Raw genomic sequence first — 20526 nt, forward strand, 5'->3', positions numbered from 1 at the left:
CTGTCACTCTTACATTCAAGCATTTAGTGACGTTGGATAATCTTTGGATGCTGTTAAACTCTCCCTGCCTCCTTCTCTGTGTTTGTGCTTTTATTTGCAGATTGGGGATAGGTGGAGCTGATTGGGTCGTTAAGGTGACAAGTTGCACCTGGGTTTGGGTTCAACTAGGAGATAAAAGTTCCTGGTGCCTAGTCATAGCTCTTTTTCTTCACAAGCACCATTTTGTTTTGTGATCTGGTTGATCATGGTTTTGGAATAGGTGCACCCTTCATTCAACACTTACACACATTTTACATTCATCCATGCATGCATCTCCATTACACCCCTCACATGCCTACTTTCACACTTCACAGGTTAGTTTTCCTTTCTAGTTTGCTAGTTATTTAATAAATATTTGTGTTAATCCTTAACTGCCAATGTGTGGACTCCCTTGTTTGTCACCATGTAAGAGCCAGGTTGTGACAAATGGGGTCTCATCCAGGATCTTGCCTTGGCTATTTTGATGTTATCCCTAGTATATATGGTAATTGGTTAGCACTAATTTGTTGGTCTTGTGGTTCGCTTAGTTCTGGTATTGTCCCAGAAGCCTGTATGGCTTTTTCACCATTTGTATGTGCTATTGTACATTGGGAGTTACATGTTGATTTTTTGTAGTTGTGTTTAATCACACTTCAATTGGTTTAGAGAAATTGCCTTCTAAGGTATCGATTTGATGACTTGGTGGAGAGATGACCAGTCTCTTTTCCTGTACTGTCTAGACACCTATGTTCCCTGTTGGGTCATCTGATTATGGAGGTGAGTTGTCTTTGCAATGTATGACAGTGAAGTTGAGGCAGACAACTCATTGCCCAGAGTTATGGTCTTTCCCCCTGTTAGGTATAGCAACGTTATTTTTGTGATGGTGGTCAGAGCAGTTGTCTCGGGAGCACATCCGGGTTTGGTTACCTCGTACCAGCAGGCTCTAGTGCATCATTACCCACCGCAAAGCCACTGAAGACTAGGGTTAAGTTTAACAATAGGATTTGGGGTATCTCGTAATACTCATCTGTTTTTGCACTTAAGTCAGCTATGTACTTGTTCTGTAGTCGATGTGCACATTCGGCAGTTCAAAGTTTGGGCTACTATTCTGTTCACTTGGTAGTAGCATTATAGCTTCTATTGAGGATTTTGTCCGTGCCCCTGATGAGTTGCTTATGCAGTTTATGAAGGAACAGTTTTTGAAGTTGCGTATCATGTTGAGATTAGTAAGTCTCAAGGATACTGAGGTCTATTCTGTCAGCGAATTTGCTTTCAGCTGATATTTTGAAGGCAGAATTGAGTGAACGTAGTCCAGCTGTATTGGATGTACCAGTTGTGTCTAGTGCTGGTTTGACATTTGAGCATAAAAATGAGTCACTTTTATTGCAGCTAAATCATGACCAAGATCTGTAAAGGTTGAAGCAGGATACGAACAAGCTAAACTGTGGTTGCAACATCAGCGGTTAGAACGTGTCAGAGAAGGCAAGCTTTCAGGTGAATTTGCTTTTGCAATCGACTACTCAAGCTCCCCAATGGAATGTTCTTCTCTTGGTCGTTCTCCACCTTCTGTTGCTGGTAATCTCTGGTTGGTGCCTAAATGTACTGAAAAGGATCCTGATCTATTTTAAACGTTATTTGAAAGTGTAGCAGACTCTCAGGCTTTGCCTGATGCAGACTGTACTTTGATGCTACAGAGTGTTTTGACCGGTAGGGCTCAGGAGGCTTATCTTTTAGCGCTACAGATAGCAATGATTACGTAAAGGTTAGAACTGTGATATGCTTACACTTCAGGGACCAACTTGTATCGACAGCGTTTCAGAACGTTAAAGGTGAAAAACAGTCCCACATTGAGGTTTCACAGGATTTGGAAACTCAATTCAATCGTTGGTGTACTGTTTCAGCAGTCACTAGTTTTGAAGATTTGTGCAACCTAGTGTTCCTTGGAACAATTTAAAGAATCTGTCCCTGATCGTCTTGCTACCTATATAAATGAACATAAAGGATGGACTGCATCTGAAGCTGCTGTTTTGGCAGATGAGTATGTACTGACCAACAAACAGTTTGAGGGTCCTGTATGTGAGATTGGGGGCAGAGTAATAGTTCAAGTGGATTTCAGTCAGTACATTCCTTTGGTTCTGGTAATGACACATTTCCATCTAGATCCAAACATGGTTCATGTGGACAGAATGATGTAAGTCAAATCTGCAATTATTGTCACGGTAAAGGCCACTAGAAGAATGAATGTCCTGTCCTTGGTAAAAGGGCAGCAGCTTGGCCAGCACAAATGTAAAACCTGTTGCGTTAGCTGGGCCTGTTCCTCATGTTAATCCTGTTGTGCAAACGCAAGAATTGTCCAAAACTTTTAGTACTGATTATTCGCCGTTTGTCACAGGATATGTTTCACTATTGGGAAGTGATGTGCCAGTAAAGATCCAGTGAGACTGAATCATATGTTTTGGAGTCTGTTCTGCCTTCTCTGGAGACAGATACAGGAACCAGTGTCCTGACTCAAGGGATGAATACATTGGCTCTACCCTTGCACAAAGTCAAACTGTAATCTGACCTAGTGCAAGGTGAGGTTTCCCTTGTGGTATGTCCCTTTCAGCCCATTGACGATGTTCATGCGATTTTGGGTAACTTAGCCAGTAGTCGTGTCTGGCGTGATGCATCTCCTCTGGTCATTTCTCATACCCAATCCCATGTAGGGATTATCAATGAAAATGTACAGAGATTCCCGGAGGTATTCTCTACATCGGCAGAGTGGTTGGGCAGGGTCATGTTCTCCCAGTGCGGGCTAAAGTGGCCACCGCCCACCACCAAGAAGGAGCTGCAAAGCTTCCTAGGTATGGTTGGGTATTATCAGGGGTTTTGCTGCACGTTCTCCACGGTTGTAGCACCTCTGATTGATCTGTTGAAGAGGGCTGATTTAATCTGGTCTTCCTGCTGTCAAAGTGCTTTTAAAAATATGAAATGGCTTCTTAGCTCTGACCCTGTGTTGGCTGCCCCACGATTGGAACAGCCTTTCAGCCTATATGTGGATGCCAGTAATGTGGGACAGGTGCCGTGTTGCTTCAAGCAGATGACGGTGTGGAACATCCTGTTAGCTATTTCTCCTGAAAGTTTAACAGCTATCAGTTATTTGTATGGTTGTGGGTTTTGTTTTCGGGTCCTTGTTAGGCCCTGATTTTTATGTAAGGGGTTGTTACGCCCGCCTCACTCTCCCTCCATTGTTCTGTTTTGGGATTATATGCACGCGTCAACACTTACACACATTTGACCTTCATCCATGCATCTCCATTACACCCTTCACATGCCTACTTTCACACTTCACAGGTTAGTTTTCCTCTGTAGTTTTATACTTTGTTAGTTATCTAATGTTTTTGTTACTCCTTAACTGCCAATGTGTGGACTCCCTTGTTGGTCACCATCGAAGAGCCAGGTTGTGACAATGCTGACATAGCTTAGACTGTAGCCTACAAAAGCCTATTCCTGCTATTTTCCCGTGATCCCGCAAACACATTTGATGTCATCGTAGTGGTCTCTGACTTGTGGTCAGACTCACTCACGTTGAACAAATGACTTTTGCTCCTTTTTTCAATGCTGATTTGAATGTCCTTGAGAACAGAAGCGTTAAAGATATTTTCTGAACATCCTTTCTGAATTTAAAAGTAATCCTCGAAGTAATCATCTAGTTTATCAAAAGTATCTTATTACAATGTTTTTGCTGGTAATGGGTTAGTTTTTTGTAATCCCTTACATGTAAAGGACTACATGTGATCCATTACTCCCTAACCCTGGAGGTCAGCTAGTGATGACTGTTTAACTGTCTGATGGCCTGGAGATGGAAGCTGTTTTTCGGTCCCAGCTTGGATGCGCCTGTACAGTCTCCACCTTCTAGATGGCAGCGGGGTGAACAGGCCCTGGCTCGGGTGGCTAAGGTCCTTCATGGTCTTCTAGGTGTTCCTATGACACCGGGTGCTGTAGATGTGCTGGAGGGCAGGCAGTGTGTCCCCGTTGCTGTGCTGACCGCACCACCCTCTGGAGAACCCAGTGGTGAAGATGCAGTGATATACAGCCCAACAGAATGCTCTCGACGGTGCATCTGTACAAGTTCCTTAATCACAACAGCTGATAGCTTAAACCTATAAGCCAATATGACTCATGTCAATGACAAAGGTGACAGGAATGGCACTTTCAAATACCTTGTTCTGTTAAGACTGTGCAGGGAGCATACCCCTCTGATATTTTTAATTTTCATATGTGGATGTATGTAGGAAAACACAATTGATGCGGCATAACTTATGGACTTGGATTGGTGTGTTTATGCCATGTTTCATGGGTCTTATGAATTGTGTTGGTACGAAGTGTTTGCATTCCTGATGACCTCAAAGCCATCCATGTATTATATTATTCAAGATCATGTGCTGTAGTTTAGAGAGCATCCTCCCATCTTTCTCTCTCATACACACCTTATCTATCACATCACGTGATGATTCATAGGAAGGTTATAAAAGATTTGAGTTTATGGAAGATTACAGCAGGGAGAGATAAGCCCTTGTACCACGCCCCTTCATTCAATAAAAATGAAGTCACATGATCACTCACTCTAATCCATGCACCTGAGATCAGGTAGTAGAAGGTACCTTTGCATATAGTCTACTATATGTAAATATATGTTCTCTTCCACACAATGGTCAGAAATATCAATATTTTACATATTGATATTACATAGTAGCCTCATCAAACAAAGGCCAATCCTTCACTTGTAATTTCATTACATTTTGGGGGGAAAATAATATTTGTTTTTATATTATCTAATTTTCATGTAAAGATACAATATAGGCTTCTCGATGTATTAAGGCTACCACTTAACATTTACTAATATTTGTGTGTAGTCTTTGGTCTTAAAACCAGTAATATTAATGAATGAGGTCACGCCCCTTGCTCCGTAGTTGAGTTGATCATATCGACACACACACACACAGGCAGGCAAACTTGTAAAGCGATTAGCAACTCGGATGGTACTTTCACTTAGTCACAGTGTATCCACAGCATTATTATTTTCCCTGCTTTACTATGGCGTTACTACGAGTACTGAAATCGGGGGTATTCCACGTGCACTCAAGAAAACCTGCTTTATTGCAGGCATTGTCACGATTATAGTTACAAATCAACAAGTGTTTGCCTTAAAGGGATCCGAAAAAATATCTGGGCGCCAAACCTTGACCCGAGGGCTCAGTACACAGCGCATTTACCTCTCTCCCTTTATCCCTCTCCCTCTACCTCTATGACCCTGAGCACGCGCACCAGAGACAATTCGGTCTGGCTCAGTCATTTGTATGTGTTGTAAACTTGAAACACCCCGGGTGCACTGAGCTTATCGCCAATCATTTTATCACAGATTAATCTTTCACGCCGGCCCCGGGTTCCATTCGTCGAATATTGAAAATGAGAAATCCTGGCAGCGTTTGGCCGCGTTCCGCCAACCTGTCTGCACATGACGCAGAGAGGGGACTACTTAAAGGCGGATTAACGCTGGCAATACATTAAATCCAACCTCCCTGCATCCAGACACAGCCCGCGACTCATCAGTCTGATCTTAAGATCGACAATAGGAGGGTTTATTGTAATCAGCCTTTCGGACTCCCCAAGACAACGAGAAAGTGACAGCGTCACGCGAGCGCTCGGGCAGACGCACAGAACCCTATTGCACGACGCGCGAGAGAGGAGTGCAGGACAGCTGCGGGCTCATGATCAATGCATTTGTCAGATAACCTCCGAGCCTCTGGAGAGTGACGACGACCAAAAACCCAAGGAAATATTTTCCACATATTCGGCAGAAGTTCGTGCAGTGTGCCGTAGACTCTCGCCTGCTCCGGATGAACAACAATGGGGGAATGGACCATACTAGAGAGGCTTCTGGAGGCTGCTGTCCAGCAGCACTCTACTATGATAGGAAGGTAAGAGCAAAATGTCAACTGTATTTGCAGTATATACAGAGTTGCCTGTTTTAATGGCTGTTGTTGAGGATAGATGGGTTCCTGTGCCATGCACTAACTGAGAGGCAGAGACCGTGCACTATTGCCTGCTCCGCTTACATTACCAAACCAACACTGGCAAAACATTTTAAAACACAAATACAGATGAATGCCAATTAGTAAATACTTCAGAGTACACAAAGTATATAACACAAATGACAACAACGCATAATACACATAGCATCCCAAACTCCATGCTGAGAGCGAATAGCGTTCGGTTTCAGCACTGGACAGCTCCCAAACACACGCCTGTTTAGAGCGCTATTGTAAATCATTTACGGACTTATATTAATACTTTGTTTGTTTTTTAGGATCCTACTAACTGTGGTGGTGATCTTCCGGATTCTAATCGTAGCAATAGTTGGAGAGACGGTCTATGATGATGAGCAAACCATGTTTGTTTGTAATACCTTACAACCTGGCTGCAACCAGGCTTGCTACGACAAGGCATTCCCAATTTCACACATTCGATTTTGGGTTTTCCAGATCATAATGGTTTGCACCCCGAGTCTTTGTTTTATCACATACTCGGTGCATCAGTCAGCGAAACAGAAGGAGCGACGGTACTCCACTGTCTTTCTGTCCCTGGATAAGGATCAAGATTCAATGAAACGAGACGACAGCAAAAAGATTAAAAACACCATTGTGAATGGAGTACTTCAGAACACAGAGAACTCCACCAAAGAAGCCGAACCCGACTGTTTGGAAGTCAAAGAGATCCCAAATTCAGCCATGAGAACTACTGGGAAGTCTAAAAAGAGTCGGCAAGAGGGTATCTCGAGATTTTACATAATTCAAGTGGTTTTCAGAAACGCGCTGGAAATAGGGTTTTTAGTGGGTCAATATTTCTTGTATGGATTCAACGTCCCGTCGGTGTACGAATGTGATCGATATCCATGCATAAAAGATGTCGAGTGCTATGTTTCCAGACCAACAGAGAAGACCGTGTTTCTAGTCTTCATGTTCGCGGTCAGTGGCTTTTGTGTGTTGCTGAATCTGGCAGAACTCAATCATTTGGGGTGGAAGAAAATCAAAACGGCGGTGCGAGGAGTGCAGGCGAGGCGGAAGTCCATTTATGAAATCAGAAATAAGGACTTGCCCCGAATGAGTGTGCCTAATTTCGGCCGTACTCAATCCAGTGACTCTGCTTATGTGTAGCACATGGAGAGAGTTACCGAAGGGACAATGTGCGATGTGTAAAGATTAAACCAAGATGAACCCGGGATGTACAGCTCCTCACACCTCATCCGTTTCTTGACTTAAACGAGTGGGCAGATTTTTTTATTTGTTTGTCTTTTATGGACTCCAATGGCAAGCCTGGATTCCACGTTTGTTGACTTATTACATTGCACTGATTCAACTTTGTAGTGACGTTTATACTATGTAAAGCGCTACATTTAGATCATGTCGACGTGTTCACGCATTTACTCTACTGTACATGAAGAGTGTAAATGCAAATTGCACTAAGAGGTGAACACCGGGGAGCCAAACCTAACCCGATACGTGCTATTGACAGTGTTTCAAAAACAGTTTCAAACCGATTTTTGACAACAACCTATTTAAGAAACACAATACACCGGTTGACTATGTGTTCGAAGGAAAATCTATTATCCATATTTATATAGGCATATGGGATAAATATATAAATCAATTTTGGCTAGATTGACCTAGTTGAAATACATTAGCTTCATTCGTGTTTTTTGTTGCCTGTGTTCGCACCACTGACCTTAACGTATGTAATCATTCCATTGCTATATGGCTGACTTGCAAAACAGTATCTAGTGGATTTGCTGCAAACGCTAACGTCTGTGACTTCCTTAATTTACAATACACCAAAGCGCCCACTGCTTTTATTTGTGAAAAGTGTTTTCTTGCTTTCGTGTAATCAAGTGCCATACTTGTACATAAACATATATATATATAAATATATATATATATATAAATATATAATATTATTCAACATGAAAGATAATTCCCTGCTTGAATTATGCTAAATGCTGCCCAATTTTTTTGCTTTAAGTGTATTTGTTGTGATTTAAATGGAAAGGATATATTACATTTACATCTCTCTTTTTATTTAGAAAATGACTGGAAAATAAATAATGTGCTAGTCTTTTTTATATACTGGAAGAAAACGTTTCTCCACAATCACAATTGATCTCAACTCAAAATAGCACAAATTGACCTTTTTATCAAACTAAGGATGGGCAATAAGTATCTGCTCTGGTGCTACAGTTTTTCACAGAATGGTTTTCAATGTAACCAAAATAAACCAGAAGAAACATCCCTTTCTGTCGAAAATAAAAGTGGGAATCATGTACACCAGAAACGTGTGAGGTGCAGTACTTTTCTGTCTGAAAGCTGAACTGGAATGTTAGAATGTTAGATCCTATAGCTGCCTTGTCTAGACCATGGCTTGGTTCAGTGAAAATGACAATGTTTGCCACACCCACGAGTCTATATTGTTCCATCCAATGAGAAAACCCCTATGAGAGCTTCCTTTGATGCTATCAGTATCTGTTACCATGTGGGTGTGCTGTAATTCATTTAAATGGGTATGATGCTTCCATGACAAACATGAATACTGCATGTCCCATTACAGTGTGCCCTGGGAAGCCCTAATGTGAAATGCATTCTAACATGCATGTACTGTTCCTTCCCAGTCTTAGCTGACCTGACCGTGACTGTTCACATGGCTGCTATACTGTTAATGACCTTGTAACCTTGACCAGGAAGCTATTAGACAGACACACTGCACAAAACATAGGATGATTAAGACCTGATCTTTATTGATAGAGGACTTGGCCTTTTTTGTCCTTCACACATCCCTTCTTCAGTCATTTATAGGAAGAGAGCAAGGGAGCGGCTCCGGACAAAGGGAAGGTCACTTAGAAGAATGGAAAGAGAAAAAAGGTGTTAACTGTACACCAACACGAGAGGGAGAGCGAGAGAGAGAGAGAGAGAGAGAGAGAGAGAGGGGGAGAGAAAAAGAGCGAGAGGAGGATTCCGGGATGACCATCAAGGAGGATCCGAGGGGGGTTAGGAGGCTAGGATGATTCGGCAAAGCCCAGAGAAGTGCACACTGACACATCTATCTCAAACTCAGCAGGGATGTGAAAATTCTCCCTAACTCGAGAACTCTGGGGAAAAAAACAGGAGAAGTGCAATTTGTCTACTTGGCCTGATGCAATGCAGTGGCTCACATTATCTTTTTTCTTTTTCTCTCCATCTTCATCTCTCGCTCTCTCTATTTGTCTATCCCGTCCCTCTCTCGATTACATTTTTTTACTGACCAAATTACTGTACAGGCCATCCTGTTCTATAAGATTGAAGTGTTCAATTCCACACAGTTGTCTTCAACGCTTGAAATGTCATGGGTGTTCTTTCACTGAGAACTACTAGTTATACAAGGCTGTTGTGTAAGGGATCCTACAAAGACTATATTTTCACTGTACATTACTGTATATTTACTGTACATTTACTGAAGGGCCAGATGCTCTAATGCTGTGCTAGTGGTTTCCCTGCAATATTCATCCTGGTATTTTCACGGCTACTTCTAAATGCCAAAATTATTGGGTTATGTATGAATGCAATTATGCATGCTGTGTTGCATTTTCCATCATGTGAGTGTTGGAAGGCTTGGTTTAATATTACATGGTACCTGTGCTGCTCTTTATTTCCTTTGTGCTCAGCTCATGACAGCCGGGCTAAAAAGAAAGAGGGCTTTTGACTATTGACCAGAGAGATAGCTGGAAGTAGCGATAGATGTAAGCAACTCTCCCAGTTCTGGTTTACAGCCTCCCAAGCAAGTTAAACCAGAACGAAAGAAAGATCACATTAATTTGAGTTCTCTGGCATTTATCTTGTGCTCGCTTTGGCCCCCACTCTTGACAACAGTAGATACATCTGAGCAAGGACTGCAGCTATTCCAAGGATCCAAGACAAATGCTCAGGAAAACAACTAATTTCAGCTGATTGCAGGTGCTTAAAGATACAGGGAGTGAGTTTTACAGGATCATTTTAGCCCTTAATCTCTCTGTCTGGAGAAACACCTCTCAATTAGAGAAAATCTTCTCCCTGGGACTGTTATGGTCAGGGAGAGATGAGAGGTGGGCGGTGTCCTGTCCTCATTAAAGAAAAGCAAATGTTATTACCATCCACCACTGCTTCAGTGTAATTCTTCCTTCCTGTTCAACACTTTAACAAGGGCCTTGCTGATGAAAAAATATGCACTGTTTACCATAAAAATCACCAATACTATTTTTCTCAACAAGCCAAACTAAGTCTCCAACCCTGGATGTTTTTTATTTAACATGAGCTGGTTCAGTATATGTACTGTTAGTGGAATGACTTTGAAAGACATACTGTGAATTAAATCCACTTTCTCACCAAGATGGGAATATATTTGTTAAAGGTGTGCTGTCTTTTTTTCTGTTGTGTTTTGACTCCTTCCTATCCGTCTGTCGTCTACAGGAGGAGTAAATCTTTAAGATTTGTGTCGTAGAAAAAACTCAGAGCTGCTTCTTTTCTCAAATGCTGAGTCTTTATTTATTTATTTTGACAGGTGCTACATCCATAGAAGATTTTCTGTGGAAGAAAATCCCCAAAACCTCAACAGTGTAGTACACTGTCTCAGTACTGATGTTCTGAAAAAGCCCCCTCACATCCTATCGCCAGGCACAGAGCTCTACATTCTCCTATACACTAGAACAGTGGGAAAGGCCAAGACATTGAAGTCAAATAAAACATAGCTTTTTACTATGAATAGTGTGTGTGCATAATTATGTACTTCAAATTGAAAAGGATAAGATGGTCCAAGACAATCACGTATAATTACATTTAATTATAATTTAATACATGATTTAATTACCACTAATTCACTAATGCATTCATGCATTATGCATTCATAAACCCATTACTAAAGAAAGCATTCCTCCTTCACCCTGGCTTAATCCAATGACAGTTTAGTTCCAGGTCATAGTCCATTGACAAGACCACTGGGATACATACGGTGGTTTACAGAGTGGGATGCTAGAAGTTTATTTTTTTCTGGTTAATGAGCAAGGCCCATGAGAGAAAACTATTTATCAGCTATACTGGATGCACTGTGCAACCATAGATGTTTCTACATGAAGTAACGTAACCCTGGTGCGCTCTCAAAATAGAATAACTCTTACAGACACAATATACTGTAATCACAGATCTGGACTTTGATAAAGGGATATTCAGTATCAATTTACTTATTATCGAGCAAGTCAACATGGGAATCCTTATCAATGCCAAAGAAGAATTCCAAACCGGATTTAAACAGAGTTGGGAATTACTGACTTCCTCGTCTTTTGCTGTTGTGTTATCAAAATCTATTGGTTGTCGTGGGCTTCCTAATGCAATAAACCTGGCTTTAAATTAGGTTAATTCCTGGCCAATTGATTGACAAGTGAAGGACAAGCCCAAATTGGCAGCCGCGATGAATGTTGCTGGGCTGTAACTTGTTTATTTATGAGCTTCCATGGCTGCCTGCAACCTTACATCAAACAGAAACACACTCTTTTCTCTGTCAAGAAGTTGGACGAGGCTTAACACAGAACAGTCTGAAATAATACTGAGACTCTGACTCAAAATCGGAGAAAATCATACCAGGTCAGAATCTACGATACAGCTGTATTCATCTCTTTCTTTGTCTTTTACTTACATAAGTATAAATCTACAAGTAGATAAACTCTAGAATATATGGTATTTTTTAATTATCTATGCACTTAGAAAAAAATATATGAATATGTGCTTTGTAGGTAAAGACTAAACAACAGTAATTCCCACCATTATGTTAGTCAATAAGAGCACTTTGCTATGACTGGTTTATGAATAGAAAAAACATGTTAGCTCACAACAGCAGTACTTTGACCTGAAAGCGAACCCCACTATCCCACACCCCCTCTGCCCCGGGAACCACGTCCACTCATTCTCCCTTCGTTTAACAACCTGAAAGGAGAAGGCTCGCTTCAGGGTAGTATAGCCCTTTAATTCTGCTTTTTGCACAGATTACTGAGTGAAAGGGGGAAAGCAAACAGAAGAAAACACTGAAAGCGGGTCTTTTAATCCAGTGAGCCAGAAGCTATGAAATGAACCTGGTTAGCACATATGTGAAAGGCATATGACATAGGGAGATATGGCATCCATTTGAACAAAAAAATGGGATTTTGTGTTCAGTAGAGGAGGATGTGAATATGCATTTACAGAGATATGTGAGGGGTATGTTTAACACCATGCAGGCGGACAGGGCCAGTGTGATCTAAGTGTAGCCAGCCTTTCCTCAGACAACTTCCCCCTGCCTAATGAAACGTCCAGACATGGAGACAAAGGGACATGGTGGCGGGACATGTGACAACCAGATCCCATTCAGATGGATTTGGTTAAGTGCACCATGCTGACATGGCTACAGTAACAATCAGCACTGACAGGACAGCACGACGCAAGGTGCTGCCAGATTCATTTCTGAATCAAATTTTTAATATCACTTTTGGATTATGAACACTGAATAGATTTGCCACCCTGAGGTTGGCTCACTAGGGGACAGGCTGTTCCTTCACCACGCAGACCAACATTACAACACAAAACTGATGCAGTCATCCTATGCTACCACATTGTCTTGATCAGATAACATTGTCATTGCAGGTTATATTCGGGAGAATGAAGAGAAATTCACATGATATTATTCTCCAGTAATGCCCTCAAGTCTCAGTGAACTAATACACAGCATGCACAGTGCATTCAGAAATTATTCAAACCTTTTCCACATTTTGTTTTAAGTTATAGCATTATTCTAAAATGTATTAAATAGTTTTTTTTCGTCGTCAATCTACACACAATACCCAATAATGACTATGCAAAAACAGGTTTTTAGACGTTTTTGCAAATGTATTAAAAATACAAAACTAAAATATCACATTTACATAAGTATTCAGACCTTTTACTCTGTACTTTGTTGAAGCACCTTTGGCAGTCATTACAGCCTTGATTCTTCTTGGGTATAAGGCTATAAGCTTGGCACACCTGTATTTGGGTATTGTTTCTCCAATTCCTCTCTGCAGATCCTCTCAAGCTCTGTCAGGTTGGATGGGGAGCATCAGACCAGAGAATCTTATTTCTCATGGTATGAGTGTCCTTTGGGTAACTTTTGGTAAACACCAAGCGGGCTGTCATGTGCCTTTTACTGAGGAGTGGCTTCCATCTGGCCACTCTACCATAAAGGCCTGGTTGGTGGAGTGCTGCAGAGATTGCTTGTTCTTCTGGAACATTCTCCCATCTCCATAGAGGAACTCTGGAGCTCTGTCAGAGTGACCATCAGGTTCTTGGCCATCTTCCCGACCAAGAGCCTTCAGCCCCGATTGCTAATTTCGGCAGAGCGGCCAGCTCTAGGAAGAGTCTTGGTGGTTCAAGACTTCTTCCGTTTAAGAAGTATGGAGGCCACTGTGTTCTTGGGGACCTTCAATACTGCATACATTTATTGGTACGATTCCCCAGATCTGTGCATCGACACAATCCTGCCTCTGGGCTCTAGGGGCTCTGCGCTCCACAATCCTGCCTAATGACTTGGTTTTTGCTCTGACATGCACTGGCAACTGTGGGACCTTGTATATACAGTTGTGTGTCTTTCCAAATCATGTCCAATAAATTGAATTTACCACAAGTGGACTCCAATCAAGTTGTAGAAACATCTCAACGATTATCAATGGAAACAGGATACACCTGAGCTCAATTTCGAGTCTCATAGCAAAGGGTCTGAATACTTATCTAAATAGCGTTTTTCTGTTTTTTCTGTTTTATAAATTAGCAAAATATTCTTTAAACCTGTTTTTGCTTTGTCATTATGGGGTATTGTGTGTAGAATGATGAGGGAAAAATGTATTTAATCCATTTTAGAATAAGGCTGTAATGTAACAAAATGTGGAAAAAGTTACATTTGAATTCTTTCCAAATGCACTGTAAATGCCAGGCTGTTATACTGCAATACACCAACTTTGCCTCAGAGAGCAGTTAGTCATTTATAGAGAGCGGGTAGCACTAGGCTAGAGACCACACTACGGTAGCAAACCCTTTAACGATTTCCCTTTTGTGCCATCTTTCATTTTGGGCCCTGAAAGCCCCATCCGTGCTGACACTCATCCTGCTACTTGTAAATAATTCCCTCTGCCCCTCCTGTCCTCTCCCCCCCCTCCACTTCCCAGTTTCTCCCTGGCGGCAGGGAAAGCAGACACCACCCGCTGCATAGCCGATCGACCCTGATAAATGTTTAAGTTACGCACAATTTGGTAGCCAATAAAAATCAGTGGCAGCCGAGGCTTAATCAGCTACAAAGGTGCTCCCTGTCTAATGGGATTAGTGCTGGAGCAGGGAGAGAGAGAGAGAGAGGAGAGAAAGAGAGCAAGAAGAGTATGCTAAGGATCTAATCGCCAGCCAAGACCACCAACACACTACAGATTGCCCTAACATGGCCCTTACAAGGTTTACAATGAGGCACTTGTCTCACTCAAGCTTGGCACCAATTCAATTTCTACTCCACTAATTCATGAATTGAACGAGGAAAAGATTGCTAAAACCCCTGACTTCATCACAGGGTGACATGGGGTAGCGAGGGTACACCCCTTAAGAAAAAAGATTGCAGTTAGAGTGCAGTATAACTGCAGTATGGAGCAAATACTTTGTCCAAAATAACACCGTTTTCTTTACTGCAGTAAATTTTCAGTGTAACTGCAGTTAGAGTTATTCTGCAATTACTGCTTCCAAAATATCATAGTTGACTGCAGTTACTACACTTTTTACTGCAGTTTCAAAACGGCAATCTTTTTTTGTAAGGGACACATTATTTAGCTATCACTTTTACACGGAGCAAGGAATACATTGCTTATAGCCTTCATTAGATAAGAGAGGCTAGCCTACAGTGCAGTTTTTCCACAGGTTCACATGAGCTGTGAGATGGTACTAATTAGCTCAGTAATGAAATACAGTCCAGAAAATACAGTATTTATACAGTTATATAACTCAGATGGAACTTCACGTTTCACAACATGGTCATTCTACATTAGACTCACAGCCGGAGACTCCCTGGAGGAAATATCATCCTGGGGATTTACTGTACCTGCTACGCTGCATAGCCCACTGAGTAAGTTGGTCTAGTTCACTCCGATTTACGTCTGGACTCTATTTGAACTGGGTAGCTGTATCCTCTCTCTCTGTTTTCCTTCTGTACTTCTCTCTCACCCTCTCCTTCATTCTCCTTCCCTCGTTCTCTTTCTCTCTCTTTGATGTGACACTCCTTTGGTATAAATCATGTGCCGTCTCGTGTAGCCCAATATCACAGTGATGAAATATACTTTTCAATCAGGGCTTTGATTGCCAGCTACAACATGTTCTACAATCTCACCGCTTGCTGAGGATTAGAAATGAAAACCCAGCAGCAAACAGCTACTCCATTGGATGCAGACTCTATTATAGAAAACGTATGACATTTTTCTTCCATTCACAGGAGATCATTGTCATTGAGAATGAAAAGGAAACATGGTCCCTGTAAAATGCTTTATCATGTATAACCTATAGGTATGTATTTTCCTCTTGAATATGTGACATAATAATGGTCATCTTGAAAATCTGCCATCTACAAGAATAGGAATACATTAATGTAAAATACTACTGTTTATGTAATGTAAAAACAACAAGAGATAAGATATTTACCAAACTTTAAAATACATTTAGTATTAAAATGTATGATGTAGCATTAGGATGTTTTTGCAGCAAAGCCAGATGATGCAGATGGTAGCACTAACTGTAAAAGACCTCAGATACTCCAACAACTCACAGTGTGACTGCCACATTCTCCCTAGCTGGATTAACATAGACTGAGTGAGACACTCACGGATCCATCCCTCCGTCTCCAGTGTCTCAGACAGTACAGTCTGCCTTGTTGAGAGACTACTGTAGGACCTTATGCTGAGGTTGGACAGGAGGTGTTAATTAGAGTGAGAAATGTTCTGTTAGCATTAGCACATCAGACAGACATGCACACGCACGCACACACACACACACCCACATGCACACACACACACCCACACCCACACCCAGTCTGCCAGAAGACGCGTTGGTGCAATAAGCCTCTTGAAATGTGCATGGAATTCCAGTTGATCGGAAAAGATTCACATCTATCCGCCTGTGTCATCCAACATCCTCAGGCTCAAAGATTATGGCAGTGTACATTTGTTGAGAGTCAGTCAAGCTTACCACACAGACACACACACTAGCCTACTTGGGGAGCGTTGATTGTGTTAATGTCTGTATCCTATACTTCCTGTTGACGTTTCCTTCTCTGTCACGTGACGCAACGTTAACTATGTTTGGACCTCCACGGACCCCCACGAAGCTATTTTCTGCAGACACTGACATCAGCTCTTATGACCGTAAAATATAATATTCTCGTGACAGAGACACCAATTACATTGTAATTTACAGAACTCTGCGGGTTGGAGGTCACACACAGTGCATCATGGAAGAAGGGATAGCCTATGGGAGGATGAGGAGCCGGAGGAAGGGAGCGCCCCAGCCTAGCCCAGGTGAATGCTGCTGACAGTAGAATCCTTTAAAAAATGTCTTAATGGTATTCTGCTGGGATCAATACACCAGGCAGCCAGCGGCAAACACAACAGATGGCCTATAACTGCTGAATAGCCACTTCTTTAGACAACACTTGATTTATATTCTCTCTGTCTCAAATAGCAGGCCACAAAATTGCAACCCAAAATGTTAATCAATCAGAATGTATCTTTAACACATGCATTATAACATTATTAACAACATTTAGTGCACTGGGCCTTGCCAATTTCAACTGTCATACAGCTACAACAAAAATAATGACAAATATCAGGTCCTGAAAGGTCACAATATATTGAGATGAAACAGTATAATTATTATGGGCATTATGGCTGTTATCCTCACAACACCTTGACAGTCCCTGAACCTCAGTTCATCCACTAAAGTGGATGAGCAGTGTAATATTACGATGAGGATTTTTTTAAATGTATTCAGGCTTGGGAATTTGGGAATTCTCTCCGACCTTAAAGGCCCAACTGGATGCAAGCTGATCTCCCTCCAAAGATGGCTTTGTGGTCACATGAAGCCAGGGAACAGCTGCAGTGCTCTCCTAGCCAGCCAAAGCAGAATGGGGGATGTCCTATGTTCTAAACATCAGCAGTGGTGGTGTGTGTTTGTGGACATGCCGGTGTGTGCATATTATGCATTTCAGCTTTCATGTGCAAGACGTGCTTGACATGTAATAATTTGGTACTTAAAAGAAATCGAGGATGATTTTGAGGTATAGTAAGAGCAATGTTTACTCTCTCTCACACAGGCATACATGCACATTTACCAGTATCACATACAGTACAATGTACACCCACAAAATATCTGCTCAAGGTTTCAAGCTAATTAATCCAAGTTCTATTTTGTCACAGTTTTTCCTCAATCACGTAGAAGCATTCTGGGGATCTGTGTTGAAGTGTATCTATAGCAGAACAGCAATAATCAAATGTTCACATACATACAGACCTTCATGTTCTTGTCTTTGTACCAGAGTTGTATATCTTAAAGCCTTTAGGCAAAACGTTAAATACAAAATGCCATCAGTGAATACAACATTCACTGTTAAGTCTTTCCTTCACAGAATGTGAACACGTTGTTTTCATCAGAAGAGAATTGTTTGCAATTGTGTGTTCACTGTTTCCAGCCATCAGTAAATTAAGAGTTTATTTCCACTAGTTCCATTTTTCAATTTGTGTTTGTCATCAGACATGATTGCTTCTGGGCACCTTCATATGTGTGTAAAATATTACTGTTCTCAGATGTTTTTATTCGTAGATTTTAGATGTGTATAAAAACTAAAAACATCACCAGGTGTATGGTGTTTCCTCCGACACACTGGTGCGGCTGGCTTCCGGGTTAAGCAGGTCATTGTGTCAAGAAGCATTGCGGCTTGGCTGGGTCATGTTTCGGAAGACGCACGGCTCTCGACCTTCGCCTCTCCCGAGTCCGTACGGGAGTTGCAGCGATGGGACAAGACTGTAACTACCAATTCAATACCACAAAATTGGGGAGAAAAAGGGGTAATAAAAATAAAATTCTAAAATAAGGTAAGTCACTCTGGATAAGAGCATCTGCTAAATGACTAAAATGTCAAATGCAAATGTTTTACATACAGATCTCATATTACTGTATTGAATTATATATAAAAAATAATATTGATGTCGCAAATGTATCAAGTAGCAGTACTACTTATTTCTCTGAGTGAGGCAGATATATAGCATTTTGCAAAAAAACATGATTATTTGTCTCTCTGTAATGAAACCATCAGGTAATAGATTTTAAACAAATGCATTTCTGTCATTGAACAACCCCGTGCCATGATTAGATAGTGAAAAAAACACACCACTCTCTTTCATAATTTCTTTAAGCAATTATAGCTAATTTACCAACATTTCTGAAAATTGATAGCGTTTTGGAATTAAAATCTGCAAATAGTAGTGCACAAAAGTCTAAATCAGCCCATCAGTGTCATACCATGTAAAATATAAGGAAATATCTAGGCAATGGGAACTGTCTAATTTTCATAATTCTTTACATTGCAGAGATACAGAGAATGAAGTTGGGTTACTTCTACGTAACTTTGGATTACTCCAAGTCATTTTGGTGTGTGAGGCATATACGTTCATATCAGTTGTGTTCATCCATTGTATTCACGTTTCCTTATTTCTATTATGGGATTGTGTTTCTGTGCGCCAACGGAAAGTCTACAAAACTATGAACAAACTAGCCTATGCATTGAATACAGTGCATCCGGAAAGTATTCAGACCCCTTGACTTTTTCCACATTTTGTTTACGTTACAGCTTTATTCTAAAATTGATTAAATTGTTTTTCCCCCTCGTCAATCTACACACAATACCCCACAATGACGACATAATACCCCATAATGCCAAATCAAAAACATATTTTCAGACATTTTTGCTAATTTATTAAAAATTAAAAACAGAAATACCTTATTTACATACAGTAAGTAGACAGACTCTTTGCTATGAGACTTGGAATTGAGCTCATGTGCATCCTGTTTCCATTCATCATCCTTGAGATGTTTCTAGAACTTAATTGGAGTCCACCTGTGGTAAATTCAATTGATTGAACATGATCTGGAAAGGCACACCTGTCTATATAAGGTTCCACAGTTGGCTGTGCATGTCAGAGCAAAAACCAAGCAATGGATTGAAGGAATTGTCCGTTGAGCCTGTTTTGGCTTTGTCATTATGGCGTATTGTGTGAAGATTGATGAGGAAAAAAAACATTTAATCAATTTTAGAATAAGGCTGTAATGTAAAATGTTTTGGGAATAAGTCAAGCGGTCTGAATACTTTCCGAATGCACTGTACATGGAATTGGATTGTGATGATACCGATAAATGAATCCTGCACACAATGTACTTATTATAAAATATGTTTTTCTGTGTAGGAAATTGTTTGGATGAAATATGCGTAAATGGAGAGTAATTGCCCATAATTCTGTGCCTTTCAATAGTTGTACTTCTAGTTTCGATCATACTGATTTAGTGACTGCAAAGAAAATATATTGATCTACTGGGATTTTTAAAAGACAAACTAACTAATTGTTTATGTGCTTGGACTCAAGCGATAAGTATGGTTATGTTAATATCTTTGCAGGCATTCGTGTTCTTTTTATGAATGTATTTGCAATTTTGAAGGGATAATATAGTTTTGATTTATGTTTTGAAAAGGCACCTACATTTTGAAAACACATTTCTGTCCTGAGTTCTGTTTCTTGTGGACTCTGTTTTGTGAAAGTCGACAGCATTGTTCCCAAAAAAATGATTGAATGCGATTGAGAAAAACTGTAATTTCTCTCAAGAAGTGGTGTGTAGTCATACAGTCATACACTATGCCATAAGTACGTAATTAACCTCCTATGGGGCCTTGGACATGGGAAGCCAATCAGGACGACCTGGATGTTCTTGGGAGAAAATTGGAAAGGGATATTGGTGAACCCACCTCAGCTGCTGTCCAAATCCAACCCTGTTTTTGTGCACGTTCCCCCATGTTCCCTTCCTTGGGGCTAGGAGGAAAAAAGAACACAACCTTTGTTCAGTCATAACTAATCACCCACCACCCCCTCATCCCAATTTTGAATTAACGAGTGTGGAAATATAGCTGCTTTCAGGAGGCCGTCTCTATCTCCTCTCCATACCTCAAGGGAGCAATGGCCCATGGGACATCATCTCCTTCTCTTCCCATCGGATTCCATTTAGACGTGTGATTCATGAGCCAATTAAGCACAAAGCTGCCCCCCCTCCTAGATTCTACAACCGTAATGACTTGTTCACATGAACCATAAGCACTCCGTTGCGTCGGATGTCGTTCGTTTCA

At 41.0% G+C, this 20526-nt stretch overlaps 1 protein-coding gene across 1 annotated transcript; it reads left to right on the plus strand.

Moving 5' to 3' along the window:
* Window positions 1-5352: 5352 nt before the first annotated feature.
* Window positions 5353-10459, plus strand: LOC112256775 (gap junction delta-2 protein). The gene is made up of 2 exons (XM_024430272.2): window positions 5353-5978; window positions 6368-10459. The coding sequence occupies exons 1-2, from the start codon at window positions 5908-5910 to the stop codon at window positions 7212-7214; spliced, it is 918 nt and encodes a 305-aa protein (XP_024286040.1). The 5' UTR covers window positions 5353-5907; the 3' UTR covers window positions 7215-10459.
* The last annotated feature ends 10067 nt before the right edge of the window (window positions 10460-20526 follow it).

The sequence above is a fragment of the Oncorhynchus tshawytscha genome, linkage group LG08 (assembly GCF_018296145.1).
Source record: "Oncorhynchus tshawytscha isolate Ot180627B linkage group LG08, Otsh_v2.0, whole genome shotgun sequence".
Taxonomy (NCBI): domain Eukaryota; kingdom Metazoa; phylum Chordata; class Actinopteri; order Salmoniformes; family Salmonidae; genus Oncorhynchus; species Oncorhynchus tshawytscha.

Bases quoted from the DNA above. Each gene is read 5' to 3' on its own strand.
- LOC112256775 (XM_024430272.2), top strand. From the start codon at position 5,908: ATGGGGGAATGGACCATACTAGAGAGGCTTCTGGAGGCTGCTGTCCAG. The intron at 5,979-6,367 runs GTAAGAGCAAAA...TTTGTTTTTTAG, and splicing joins CACTCTACTATGATAGGAAG to GATCCTACTAACTGTGGTGG.